Genomic DNA, 14,083 nt, shown 5'->3' with positions numbered 1-14,083 from the left:
CAAAGGATGGAAAGGAGAGAAATTAAAGGATCTCAAGCAAGTCATTCCTATACCTTAACAAGTAATGTTAAGGAGTTGAGATCTATGGAAAAAGGATTGGAAAGGAAAAGCAAGTGAAAAGGGCAAAAAGATCATTTTTTTAATTCCTTACCTTGAAAGAATTTCAAGATGGTCCAGAAGGAAAAAACGACCAACAAGGATGAAGAATATTTAGAAAAATTATAGAGTTTTCAAAGAAAATAATAATAAAATATTCAAAAAGTAGCAAATTACCAAAATACCCCTGAATGGACTTTCACTCTAATGGCTGAGCTAGGTATGTATACTTAACAATCTTGACTAGAGTGTGTGGGGGACTGCCTCGCCGTGCCCTGTACCAATGTTAAATTGAATTTATGGACACCACCAACCAACAAGTTCGTGCTCCGAATCTATACGCCATCAGATATCTAATTTGAATTTTAAGTTTTACACGATTATAAATATATATATTTTTTCATTTTCATTTCATTATGTTAGCGTCATTTAAAAACAAATAAAGGTTAGACAAAAGAATAGTAGTTGTGGGTAATTAATGAGGGCTAAAATAGTAATTTGGTCGGGCTTGGATGAGTTTCAACAAAACACCCACATCCCTTGCCGATAAAAAAGACTTAGAAATTATGGTAAATCCAGGTTTCTCTGTGGCGAAGCAGAGAAATACAAATACAAACTCCCAATTCCACCGTTAATTTTTTCTCTCAAATAAATTATCCATAATATACACACACACACGTACGTATATATAGGCTACCGTTTGTACAAGGCTACCATTAGTTCGTGGCCGTAAAGCTTGTTTCCTTCTATAAAAAGTACTTCGTTTGGTATGACCAATGCCTAGTTTCTTTGAGATTCAACTGTTCGTAGGCGAGTGATAGAGATAGTGCAACACAACCATTGATGAACAACTTAGCGAAACAATAAACAACATTTAGTTATCAATTACGTTTGGATTAAGAGAGGGAGATGGAACCATAACTTCGGTTAGGTCCATCCAACTTGATTTCTATTCTTCAATTGGCATTATTAAATACATAAAGGTTCCAAATCTAAAATGAAATATCATTGTCTCTCACTAGTTTTCAAGCAATATACATAAAAATAGAAAAGAAAGCAAGGGCATCATGAGTACGATCCAATTGAGTTTCTGGATTGCTACAATTTTGATGCTATTATTGTTAGATTTTACCGTCGATGCTCAATCTAGTGCCGATGTTGTTTTTCCTTTGAAAAGATATGGTAACATAGTGCCTGGTACTGACATCACTAAGGTAAATATACAGTATGAACAACAATATTATCACGAGTTGAGTTGATTAATTGTTTGCTAATTTTTGTTACTTGTGACATGTAGGCTTTAGCAAATGCATGGAAGGATGCATGCACGTCCAATCGTTCTAGTGCGATTGTTATTCCGGGAGGGATATTTAATGTAAAGGAAGGGATATTTAAAGGACCTTGTAATAGCCCAATTGGCTTTCAACTTGGAGGAACATTGCAGGCACCAAAAAGTCTTCTGGGAAATAATTGGATTACTTTTGAACGTATTGATAGATTGACATTATCAGGTGAAGGAGTTTTTGATGGCCAAGGAAAGGCAGCTTGGAAAAAGAATGATTGCCATAAACGCATAAATTGTGCCCAACTCCCCATTGTAAGCAATAATCCTTCAGCTTTCCTTCTCAATCTCGGGAATCTTGTTGTTTTTAGGCATCTTCTCTAATCTTCTAACATTTTTAATTTGGTAAAGGTTCTTCATTTCCTAGAGGATTATCTTTAACCATTCTAACAAAAAAAATAAAAATAAAATAAAAAAAAGAAAAAAGCATGTAAAGGAGTGAAATTCTTTATGAGTTTTCGATTTTATTGGGTTCTGTTAAATTTTTTTGGCCTCCTTACTGATGCTCACAAAATATTATTTGATTATACAAAATGTTTAGTAGTTTGAGGTTCAACTTCATCACCAATTCAATCGTGAAGAGAATAACGTCACTTGATAGTAAGAACTTCCATATCAACGTCCTCGGCTGCAACAACCTCACATTCCATAATATCAGTATAACTGCACTAGAAAACAGTCCCAACACTGATGGAATACACATCGGTCGATCAAATAGGATCGCAATCACAATGTCCAAAATTGCAACAGGAGATGATTGCATTTCTCTTGGAGATGGAAGCAAACAAATTAACATCACCAACGTGACATGTGGGCCAGGACATGGCATAAGCATCGGAAGTCTTGGAAGATACACTAACGAAGAACCCGTTGAAGGTGTCATCGTAAATAACTGCACGATAATTAACACCACTAATGGTGTCAGGATCAAAACGTGGCCAGCTTTTGCTGCTAGCGGCACCGCCACCAATATGCAGTTTTTGGACATTATAATGGTCAATGTTAGCAACCCTATTCTAATAGACCAAGAGTATTGTCCGTGGAATCAATGCAATCGGAAGGTATTGATCGCATTCTCAAAGCTTTGATTGATTTTGTCACTATAACTTTCACAAATAAACCACTTACAGAAATTTGTTGTCTCATTTTGATTTTCAGATTCCTTCGAAAATTAAGATTAGTAAAGTGAGCTTTAAGAACATTAGAGGAAGTTGTGCAACTCCAGTGGCAATCAAACTTATTTGCAGCCGTCACTTACCATGTGACGAAGTAAAAGTCGGTGACATTGACCTCACTTACAATGGAATAAAAGGTCCTATTACATCTCAATGCACGAATGTGAGACCCATCATTTCAGGAAAACAGAACCCTAAAATCTGTTCATCTCCTTATGTTGTCCCATGAATTGTTGATTGCCATAGTACTTCAAACTAACCGATAACCTTAATTAAAAGGAGACAGCTCTATCCATTTTAATTTCTCTGTCTTTTGAGTTTCTTTTGTTTACTTTTCGAAATATATATGATGGTCAAATGTTTGAAGGAAGTCTTGTGTCCTGAACAATGTAACGTTTTTAGTACCTCGATGTTATAAAATAAAATGGTTTTGCTCTTGGTTTTTTCGTTTTAGATTTGAATTCTGAATAAGACAATATAACGGTAAGGACTATTATTCAAAAAACCAGTTACTTTAACAAAAAAAAAATAAAAAAAAAACAAAACAAACTTACATGCTTGCCAAATAAACCCCACAAGTTTGAGTGGAATTTTGAGTGTCAAAATTTTGTTAACTCAAACATGCATGCTTGCCACATAATCCCAAACATTTGAGTGGAATTTTAAGTGTCAAAATTTGGTGATCTCAAATTTGCATGAACATGCAAACATGACTCTTTAAATAGAGTGATCATGATACATGGAAGGTCTTCTTTATCTTAGTGAAAAACCTTGAGAAAAACCTCTCACAAACACTCTCTTCACATATACAAAATCCCTCCCAAGTTTAGTCACTCACTGGATTCCAAAATCCGGTTCTAAGGCTGGAGGATAGTGGAGAAGACACTAGTGGTGGTTCGAAACCGGTTCGTGAGGCAAAAGGAGTTTGAACTACAAGAGGTTAGTATTTAAACTCATTAAGTTTTAATACTTATGAACATGCTAGTTATTTACAATAATTGATGTTCTAAAAGTGCCTAAGATCCAAATTGCTTCCGCATGTGTTATATTAACACCATCAATTGGTATCAGAGCAAGTTTTAGGCACTTTATTTACATTAATTTGATCATGATGGGTACCATTTCATGAATGAAATTTGTGGTTGCTAAAGTGGATGGTTTTGGTTTTGGCATTTTTTTTATGCTTCCATTTGATACAATTATTGTAATAAGCCTAAGGTGTATGGGCTTTAATGAATGAAGAAAGGTCTGTAATTTTTATGGAGTCATTAGAGTCCATTTTAGGTTGTAATTGATTGAAAATGGAAAAGATAGCAAGCTGAACCGAAGAAGATGGAAGAAGCGGTTCGGGTGTTTTTTCTGTCGTTGGGGACCGATTCAACGTTTTTAAGGGTTGGTTCGCCGAGTTCGTGATCCTCGGGAGCGGCTCAAGTTATTTTTAATTATTAATGTAATAATTTAGTTAATTGCTTGCTTTAAAATGCCAAAACCAACCCACTTTAGTGTGTTTAATTAATTATGCATTATGAATGTATGTTTTAATTAAATAGAAAATGTATATGCATAAAGTATGTCATATAGATTTAAAATCCCACCATAGGCTAAGCCTGCTTCATGCATTCCAAGTATGTTATAAGTGTTATAATGTATAATATGCATGTCTTAGGGTTCCATGAGTGATAGATATAAATTGTTATATTATTGCATGGAATGGATGATTATATAAATTGTTATATAAAGCATGTTAGATGCATGTTATAGGTTATTTTCAACGTCATAAAATGAGGTAGACGTTAAAATCTATAATAAAGATAAGTGCATGCTCACTAAGGGTTAAGAACCGAGCACGATCAATTTTAGTAGTTAAAATAGGTTGATGTCTTATAAAATTGTGGTTACGAGAAAGCTCACCTGGCACGATCTTGTCTAAGGCTGAAGGTACTTAAGTTGACGGTTTACGGAACACCTACTACCTGGAGATCGGACCAGTACTTGAGCTTAGTTAGCCCAGTTTTATGAGCATGCTTAAGTGATTTAAGATTTAGAAAAATCACCTAGACTTAAGTTATATTTAATTAGCCGGAATATACTTAAGTAATGAGTATACCCAACCATCTAAAATACTTAGTGGGAGGAAAAAGGTGTATAAGATACATCGTTTTCTCTTCACGCACTCTGTAAAATTCACACAGTGAGATTCATGCTCGGCCTCGTGTCACCCTGGGAGAGTCCTCCATTCAGAAGGTATTTGCATGAGTCAATAACAAGGTGAATTGAGAAAGTATTTATAGTAAGTGGGAGAAGGAAGTCAACACGTCCTATGGTCTCCACCACTAGGTTGCACCGTGAGATTCCCATGTTCCGCCTGCATGTTGCCCTAGAGCAACTACCCATTCGGAGGGTCGTAACATGGGAGTCGGAACAACGCAAACTCCAGAAATGGATAGGATTTCTTAGGTCCATTCCCAACTTTAGCTTTTTCATTCGATAGCGTTGTTGGGACCGATCTCTGAGGTCTGAAATTGGTGGGTCACACTTGCGAAGAATTACTAAGAGTTAGTATATTCTTGACCAAAATAGCGATAACTAAAACACTATAGGAACAAGAGTTATTCTGGAATTAGTGTTTAAGTCAAGAATGTCTTGGTTTAGTGAATGAGTGATTGACTGCCCCTCGGTAGCAGTTGCTCTAACTCACTAAAGTATCGTTGCAAATTAATAATGATTTAGGTACATTATTACATTTGCTAAAACTGATTGGATTAAACAGGATTAAGTCAAATCACTAATAGAATTTTCTTTATATCACAGCATGACGAACTCAATAGTACAATTACTCGCTTCTGAGAAATTAAACGGCGACAACTACACAACTTGGAAATCAAACCTAAACACAATACTGATCATTGATGATTTAAAGTTTTTTTTAACTGAGGAGTGTCCTCAAAACCCCAACTCAAATGCAAACCGAACAGTTCGGGATGCATATGACAGATGGATAAAGGCAAATGACAAAGCTCGAGTGTACATTCTAGCCAGCATAACTGATGTTTTGGCTAAGAAACACGATGTTATGGGTACTGTTAAAGAGATTATGGAATCTCTAAAAGGGATGTTTGGACAACCGTCCTTCTCCCTTAGACATGAAGCCATAAAATACATTTACAACTGTCGTATGAAAGAAGGAACCTCAGTTAGAGAACATGTCCTAGACATGATGGTCCATTTCAATGTGGCAGAAGAAAATGAAGCGGTCATTGATGAGAAGAGTCAAGTCAGTTTTATCATGATGTCTCTTCCGAAGAGCTTCTTTTAGTTCTGCACCAATGTGGTAATGAACAAAATAGAATATAACTTGACTGCTCTTCTCAATGAGCTACAGACTTATCAGTCCCTCTTAACGAACAAGGGACAAATAGGAGAAGCAAATGTTGCTATCTCCAAGAAATTACTACGAGGATCGTCCTCCAAAAATAACTCTGGACCTTCAACTTCTAAAAGTGTTTTGATGAAGAAGAAGGAAAAAGGGAAAAATAAGATTCCTACTAACCGCAAGAACAAGGTTCAAAAAGCAGATAAAGGAAAATGTTTCCATTGCAACGAAAACGGGCACTGGAAAAGAAACTGCCCAAAATACCTTGCAGAGAAGAAAGCCGAAAAGACACAACAAGGTAAATATGATTTACTCGTTGTAGAAATATGTTTAGTAGAGTATGACAACTCAACTTGGATACTAGATTCAGGGGCGACTAATCATATTTGTTCTTTTTACCAGGAAACTAGCTCCTGGAGAATGCTTGCGGACGGCGAGATAACACTCAGGGTTGGAACAGGAGAGGTTGTCTCAGCAAGATCAGTAGGAAATTTAAAGTTGTTTTTTGGAGATAGATTCATTATATTAGATAATGTACTTTTTGTTCCTGGAATGAAAAGAAATCTAATATCCATCTCTTGTTTATTAGAATAGTTGTATAAAGTATCTTTTGAAATCAATGAAGTGTTCATTTGCAAAAGAGGTATTCATATTTGTTCTGCAAAACTAGAAAACAACTTATATATGTTAAAACCGAGCAAAACAAAAGCTATTTTAAATACTGAGATGTTTAAAACAGGTGAAACTCAAAATAAACGACAAAAGATTTCTCCTAATACCTATCTTTGGCACTTAAGACTAGGCCACATTAATCTCAATAGGATTGAGAGATTGGTTAAAAGAGGACTTCTAAATAAGTTAGAAGACAATTCTTTACCTCCATGTGAGTCTTGTCTTGTGGGTAAAATGACTAAACGATCATTTTCCGAAAAAGGTTATAGAGCCAAAGAAACCTTAGAACTCGTGCATACAGATCTATGTGGTCCAATGAATGTCAAAGCACGAGGAGGGTATGAATATTTCATCAGTTTGATTGATGATTATTCAAGGTATGGCTATCTTTACCTAATGCATCACAAGTCCGAAGCTCTTGAAAAATTCAGAGAGTATAAGACTGAGGTTGAGAATCTATTAGGTAAAACTATTAAAACACTTCGATCAGATCGAGGAGGAGAGTACATGGACGGACTTAAGATTTCAGGACTATATGATAGAACATGGAATAAAGTCTCAACTCTCAGCCCTTGGTATGCTTCAACAAAATGGTGTGTATTAGAAAGGAGAAATAGAACTTTATTAGACATGGTTCGGTCTATGATGAGTTTCGCTCAATTACCCGATCCGTTTTGGGGATATGCAGTGGAGACGGCTACATACATTTTGAACATGGTTCCTACTAAGAGTGTTTCAGAAATACCTTATGAGTTATGGAAAGGGCGTAAAGGTAGTTTACGTCACTTAAGAATTTAGGGATGTCCAGCACATGTGTTTTTGATAAATCCCTAGAAACTAGAACGTCGTTCAAAACTCTGTCTATTCGTAGGATACCCCAAAGAGACGAAAGGTGGTTTGTTTTATGATCTTCAAGAAAATAGAGTGTTTGTATCAACGAACGCTACATTCTTAGAGGAAGACCACGTAAGAAATCATCAACCTCTTAGCAAACTAGTATTAAGTGAGAATTCTAAAGAAGCTACTGATAAAACAACAAGAGTTGTTGATCAAGCTGGTCCTTCAACCAGAGTTGTTGACGGAGCTGACACTTCTGGTCAATCACATCCTTCTCAAGAGTTGAGAATGCCTCGACGTAGTGGGAGGGTTATAACTCAACCCGATCGTTACTTGGGTTTGGCAGAAACTCAAGTCATCATACCTGATGATGGCGTTGAGGATCCATTGACCTATAAACAGGCAATGAATGATGAAGATCGAGATTAGTGGATATAAGCCATGAATCTGGAAATGAAGTCAATGTACTTCAATTCAGTCTGGGAACTTGTAGATCAACTAGATGGGGTAAAACCTATTGGTTGCAAATGGATCTATAAGAGGAAACGAGACCAAACCGGTAAGGTACAGACCTTTAAAGCACGACTAGTAGCAAAGGGTTATACCCAAATAGAGGGGGTGGACTATGAAAAAACCTTCTCTCCTGTTGCTATGCTTAAATCAATTAGAATATTCTTGTCTATTGCCACATTTTATGATTATGAAATTTGGCAAATGAATGTTAAGACAGCTTTTCTAAACGGCAATCCTGAAGAGAGTATCTATATGGCAAAACCAGAGGGCTTCATTGAACAGGATCACGAGCAAAGGGTTTGCAAGCTTAAAAGATCCATTTATGGGTTGAAGCAAGCATCTCGATCCTGGAATATAAAGTTTGATACTGCGATCAAATCTTATGGCTTTAAACAGAACGTTGACGAACCTTGTGTTTATAAAAGGATAGTCAACTCTACAGTAGCTTTCCTGGTGTTGTACGTTGACGATATCCTACTCATTGGAAATGATGTGGGAATTCTGACTGACATTAAGCATTGGCTGGCGACACAATTCCAAATGAAAGATTTGGGAGAGGCTCAGTTTGTTCTTGGAATCCAAATTCTTCGGAATCGCAAGAACAAAACACTAGCATTGTCTCAAGCATCGTACATCGACAAAATGTTGATTCGATTAAGATGCAGGACTCCAAGAAAGGATTATTACCTTTCAGGCATGGAGTTCATTTGTCGAAGGAACCAAGTCCTAAGACACCTCAAGAAGTTGAGAATATGAAACACATTCCCTATGCATCAGCGGTCGGTAGACTGATGTATGCCATGCTATGTATCCGACCCGACATATGCTATGCTGTGGGAATTGTCAGCAGATATCAGTCCAATCCGGGACGTGCTCATTGGACTGCCGTTAAGAATATCCTCAAATATCTTAGGAGAACAAGGGACTATATGCTAATGTACGGTGTTAAGGATCTGATCCTTACAGGGTACACTGACTCAGATTTTCAGACCGATGTAGATTCGAGGAAATCGACATCAGGATCTGTCTTCACTCTGAACGGAGGAGCAATAATGTGGAGAAGCATAAAGCAAGGTTGCATTGCTGATTCCACCATGGAGGCTGAGTATGTTGTTGCTTGTGAAGCAGCGAAAGAATCTGTATGGCTTAGGAAGTTCTTAACAGATTTGGAAGTCGTTCCAAATATGCATCTTCCCGTCACTCTTTATTGTGATAACAGTGGAGCAGTTGCAAATTCAAAAGAACCAAGAAGCCATAAGCGAGGAAAACATATGGAGCGCAAATATCGTCTCATAAGGGAGATTGTGCAACGAGGAGATGTGATCGTCACACAGATAGCTTCAGAGCACAACATTGCTGATCCATTTACAAAGCCCCTCACGGCTAAAGTGTTTGAAGGGCACCTTGTGAGTCTAGGACTACGAGTTATGTAATCTAGGGCAAGTGGGAGAAAAGGCATGAGTATGTGATGGCCTAGTTTATTGTATTTCTCTCTACTCAACGTTATAAAACCCCACTAGAGTTTTAGTCCAAGTGGGAGTTTGTTGGGTTTTATGTCCTAAAACTCATAGTTTGTAAACAAAGATATATTCTATTCTCAATAAAGTTATTATTGATGTTTATTCAGTAAAAATTGTTATCGAATAAAGTGAACTTTACGATCATTAATCTAAATCCAATAAACTAAGAACACTCTGGCTATAGTATGATTACTTGAACTATATGTAGAGACATAAGAGTGGATCAAGTTCAAGTATATAGTCAAAATGATCTATAGTATAAGGATAAGGCTGAGTACCTTATTCTGGGGACACTATGGATGCGGCCCACTTTTGTATATGATATAAACAATGTGATCACTAAATTGTACATGTGGAGACATGTGAGTGGGGGCGTCCTATGCAATGAGTATTGCATAAGATCGGACCATGAAGAAAACCACTCTCACTTTATAATGTCGTTTACTGTTGAGACTGATTTTCTTTTCACTCGATAACCTAGGTAACTCGGTTTTAATCCTGAGCTAACCATGAACTCCTGTTTATTTGGAATTATCCTTAGATTTGCATGGGTGAGAGTGGCTCTCGTTCGCCGACTCAACAGGCCTCCCATTTCAGGGGTAAGACTGGGTGAATGGCTGGGGACGTGGGGTGCAAGACGGAATTCACTCCTAGCCACTTTTAGGGATAGAAGAAAGGTAGTTCCCTTAAGCACTGACTCCAGGTCTTGAACAAGGGGCCCCACCCTCTCATTGGCCTGAGAGGGATTCGGTTTACTGGTTGGACCACAAACCAATTGTTCATTAGAGGATAAGTGAGACATAAGGAACAAGAAGTAACTTCAAGGGTAAAACGGCAAATTGACCCAGCTCTAGTTACGAACAACCTGTGAAGGATCGACTTACTAATCATGGTTATATCAGATGGACAGAAATATATCTATAGTGAGGGGAGTGCAACTACTAGGCTATAGTGGAGTGTCCTAGTAGTTAACGAATGTTGGTTAACCAGGTTAATGAGTTTAACTGGTTAATCTTGGATCGTTGGAGCCAATGATCTATAGGTTCATTAAGTCCCTCTGCTAGCTCATATCGGACTAAACCATAGAACAGTGTGACGAGTGAGTTCGAAGTGTTCGAATTCAAATTAGGGAATATGCGTTACATATATATACGATATATTTAACCACAATTTTGTTTTATTTACGAATTAAACAAAAAGAGAGAATCTGAGATATTTAAATAAGATTTAAATATCTTAATCAATTATGTGTCGGAATTGATTGGGATTGGCATTTGAATTAATATTAAATATTAATTAAATAGTTTAATTAATCATTTAATGTTACTTTAATTTTGAAATTCATTATTCAAATTAATTGTTGAATTAATATGAAGAAAGTCAAAATGTTGACTTTCATCTAATGGAAAAATCCATGCTAGTGGAATTTTGAGGTGTCAAAATTTGGTTTAACCAAACTTACATGCTTGCCAAATAAACCCCACAAGTTTGAGTGGAATTTTGAGTGTCAAAATTTGGTTAACTCAAACATGCATGCTTGCCACATAATCCCAAACATTTGAGTGGAATTTTAAGTATCAAAATTTGGTGATCTCAAATTTGCATGAACATGCAAATATTACTCTTTAAATAGAGTGATCATGATACATGGAAGGTCTTCTTTATCTTGGTGAAAAACCTTGAGAAAAACCTCTCACAAACACTCTCTTCACATATACAAAATCCCTCCCAAGTTTAGTCACACACCGGATTCCACAATCCCGTTCTAAGGCCGGAGGATAGTGGAGAAGACACTAGTGGTGGTTCAAAACCGGTTCGTGAGGCAAAAGGAGTTTGAACTACAAGAGATTAGTATTTAAACTCATTAAGTTTTAATACTTATGAACATGCTAGTTATTTACAATAATTGATGTTCTAAAAGTGCCTAAGATTCAAATTGCTTCCACATGCGTTATATTAACACCATCACGTATATATATGTATGTATGTATGTATGTATGTATGTATGTATGTATGTATGTATGTATGTATGTATCTATGTATGTATGTATGCATGTATGTATGTATCTCAAGGCTACCATTAGTTCGTGGCCTAAAGCTTGTTTCCTTCTATAAAAAGTACTTCGTTTGGTATGACCAATGCCTAGTTTCTTTTAGATTCAACTGTTCGTAGGCGAGTGAGAGAGATATTGCAACACAACCATTGACGAACAACTTAGCGAAACAATAAACAACATTTAGTTATCAATTACGTTTGGATTAAGAGAGGGAGATGGAACCATAACTTCGGTTAGTTCCATCCAACTTGATTTCTATTCTTCAATTGGCATTATTAAATACATAAAGGTTCCAAATCTAAAATGAAATATCATTGTCTCTCACTAGTTTTCAAGCAATATACATAAAAATAGAAAAGAAAGCAAGGGCATCATGAGTACGATCCAATCGAGTTTCTTGATTGCTACAGTTTTGATGCTATTATTGTTAGATTTTACCGTCGATGCTCAATCTAGTGCCGATGTTGTTTTTCCTTTGAAAATATATGGTACCATAGTGCCTGGTACTGACATCACGAAGGTAAATATACAGTATGAACAACAATATTATCACGAGTTGAGTTGATCAATTGTTTGCTAATTTTTGTTACTTGTGACATGTAGGCTTTAGCAAATGCATGGAAGGATGCATGCACGTCCAATCGTTCTAGTGCGATTGTTATTCCGGGAGGGATATTTAAAGTAAAGGAAGGGATATTTAAAGGACCTTGTAATAGCCCAATTGACTTTCAACTTGGAGGAACATTGCAGGCACCAAAAAGTCTTCAGGGAAATAATTGGATTACTTTTGAACGTATTGATAGATTGACATTATCAGGTGAAGGAGTTTTTGATGGCCAAGGAAAGGCAGCTTGGAAAAAGAATGATTGCCATAAACGCATAAATTGTGCCCAACTCCCCTTTGTAAGCAATATTCCTTCAGCTTTCCTTCTCAATCTCGGGAATCTTGTTGTTTTTAGGCATCTTCTCTAATCTTCTAACATTTTTAATTTGGTAAACATTCTTCATTTTCTAGAGGATTATCTTTAACCATTCTAACAAAAAAGAAAAAAAAGAAAAAAAAGAAAAAAGCATGTAAAGGAGTGAAATTCTTTATGAGTTTTCGATTTTATTGGGTTCTGTTAAATTTTTTTGGCTTCCTTACTGATGCTCACAAAATATTATTTGATTATACAAAATGTTTAGAGTTTGAGGTTCAACTTCATCACCAATTCAATCGTGAAGAGAATAACGTCACTTGATAGCAAGAACTTCCATATCAACGTCCTCGGCTGCAACAACCTCACATTCCATAATATCAATATAACTGCACCAGAAAACAGTCCCAACACTGATGGAATACACATCGGTCGATCAAATAGGATCGCAATCACCATGTCCAAAATTGCAACAGGAGATGATTGCATTTCTCTTGGAGATGGAAGCAAACAAATTAACATCACCAACGTGACATGTGGGCCAGGACATGGCATAAGCATCGGAAGTCTTGGAAGATACACTAACGAAGAACCCGTTGAAGGTGTCATCGTAAATAACTGCACGATAATTAACACCACTAATGGTGTTAGGATCAAAACGTGGCCAGCTTCTGCTGCTAGCGGCACCGCCACCAATATGCAGTTTTTGGACATTATAATGGTCAATGTTAGCAACCCTATTCTAATAGACCAAGAGTATTGTCCGTGGAATCAGTGCAATCGGAAGGTATTGATCGCATTCTCAAAGCTTTGATTGATTTTGTCACTATAACTTTCACAAATAAACCACTTACAGAAATTTGTTGTCTCATTTTGATTTTCAGATTCCTTCGAAAATTAAGATTAGTAAAGTGAGCTTTAAGAACATTAGAGGAAGTTGTGCAACTCCAATGGCAATCAAACTTATTTGCAGCCGTCACTTACCATGTGACGAAGTAAAAGTCGGTGATATTGACCTCACTTACAATGGAATAAAAGGTCCTATTACATCTCAATGCACGAATGTGAGACCCATCATTTCAGGAAAACAGAACCCTAAAATCTGTTCATCTCCTTATGTTGTCCCATGAATTGTTGATTGCCATAGTACTTCAAACTAACCGATAACCTTAATTAAAAGAAGACAGCTCTATCAATTTTAATTTCTCTGTCTTTTGAGTTTCTTTTGTTTACTTTTCGAAATATATATGATGGTCAAATGTTTGAAGGAAGTCTTGTGTCGTGAACAATGTAACGTTTTTAGTACCTCGACGTTATAAAATAAAATGGTTTTGCTCTTTGTTTTTTCGTTTTAGATTTGAATTCTGAATAAGACAATATAACGGTAAGGACTATTATTCAAAAAACCAGTTACTTCAACAAAAAAACAAAAAAAAAACAAAACAAATTCTGTAATCATAAAAAATATCTAACTCCCCTCTCCATTGGTAACCCTAAACAAATCATTTACCATTAGAAATTTTGGAGACAAAATGATAAGTCAAATCGAATGTCCTAACTATATTCGTTGGATATCGCACC

General features: G+C 36.4%; 2 protein-coding genes across 2 annotated transcripts; both read left to right on the top strand.

Annotated features, from left to right (window-relative positions):
* The first annotated feature begins 1,163 nt into the window (after positions 1-1,163).
* LOC111438502 (exopolygalacturonase-like) lies at positions 1,164-2,858 on the top strand. Its single transcript, XM_023076415.1, has 4 exons — positions 1,164-1,310; positions 1,394-1,692; positions 1,980-2,499; positions 2,597-2,858. The coding sequence occupies exons 1-4, from the start codon at positions 1,164-1,166 to the stop codon at positions 2,840-2,842; spliced, it is 1,212 nt and encodes a 403-aa protein (XP_022932183.1). The 3' UTR covers positions 2,843-2,858.
* A 9,100-nt stretch (positions 2,859-11,958) lies between these two features.
* Positions 11,959-13,683, top strand: LOC111438524 (exopolygalacturonase-like). The gene is made up of 4 exons (XM_023076437.1): positions 11,959-12,105; positions 12,189-12,488; positions 12,771-13,289; positions 13,387-13,683. The coding sequence occupies exons 1-4, from the start codon at positions 11,959-11,961 to the stop codon at positions 13,630-13,632; spliced, it is 1,212 nt and encodes a 403-aa protein (XP_022932205.1). The 3' UTR covers positions 13,633-13,683.
* Positions 13,684-14,083: the final 400 nt, after the last annotated feature.

The sequence above is a fragment of the Cucurbita moschata genome, unplaced genomic scaffold (genome assembly GCF_002738365.1).
Source record: "Cucurbita moschata cultivar Rifu unplaced genomic scaffold, Cmos_1.0 Cmo_Scf00076, whole genome shotgun sequence".
Classification (NCBI taxonomy): Eukaryota; Viridiplantae; Streptophyta; class Magnoliopsida; order Cucurbitales; family Cucurbitaceae; genus Cucurbita; species Cucurbita moschata.
This window is presented reverse-complemented; position numbering and strand designations above follow the sequence as displayed.

What these genes read in the sequence shown, in the direction of transcription:
- LOC111438502 (XM_023076415.1), top strand. Translation starts at nt 1,164, where the DNA reads ATGAGTACGATCCAATTGAGTTTCTGGATTGCTACAATTTTGATGCTA. An exon ending in CTGGTACTGACATCACTAAG is followed by an intron (nt 1,311 to 1,393) that starts GTAAATATACAG and finishes TGTGACATGTAG; the next exon opens with GCTTTAGCAAATGCATGGAA. An exon ending in GGAATCAATGCAATCGGAAG is followed by an intron (nt 2,500 to 2,596) that starts GTATTGATCGCA and finishes TTTGATTTTCAG; the next exon opens with ATTCCTTCGAAAATTAAGAT.
- LOC111438524 (XM_023076437.1), top strand. Translation starts at nt 11,959, where the DNA reads ATGAGTACGATCCAATCGAGTTTCTTGATTGCTACAGTTTTGATGCTA. An exon ending in CTGGTACTGACATCACGAAG is followed by an intron (nt 12,106 to 12,188) that starts GTAAATATACAG and finishes TGTGACATGTAG; the next exon opens with GCTTTAGCAAATGCATGGAA. An exon ending in ATTGTGCCCAACTCCCCTTT is followed by an intron (nt 12,489 to 12,770) that starts GTAAGCAATATT and finishes CAAAATGTTTAG; the next exon opens with AGTTTGAGGTTCAACTTCAT.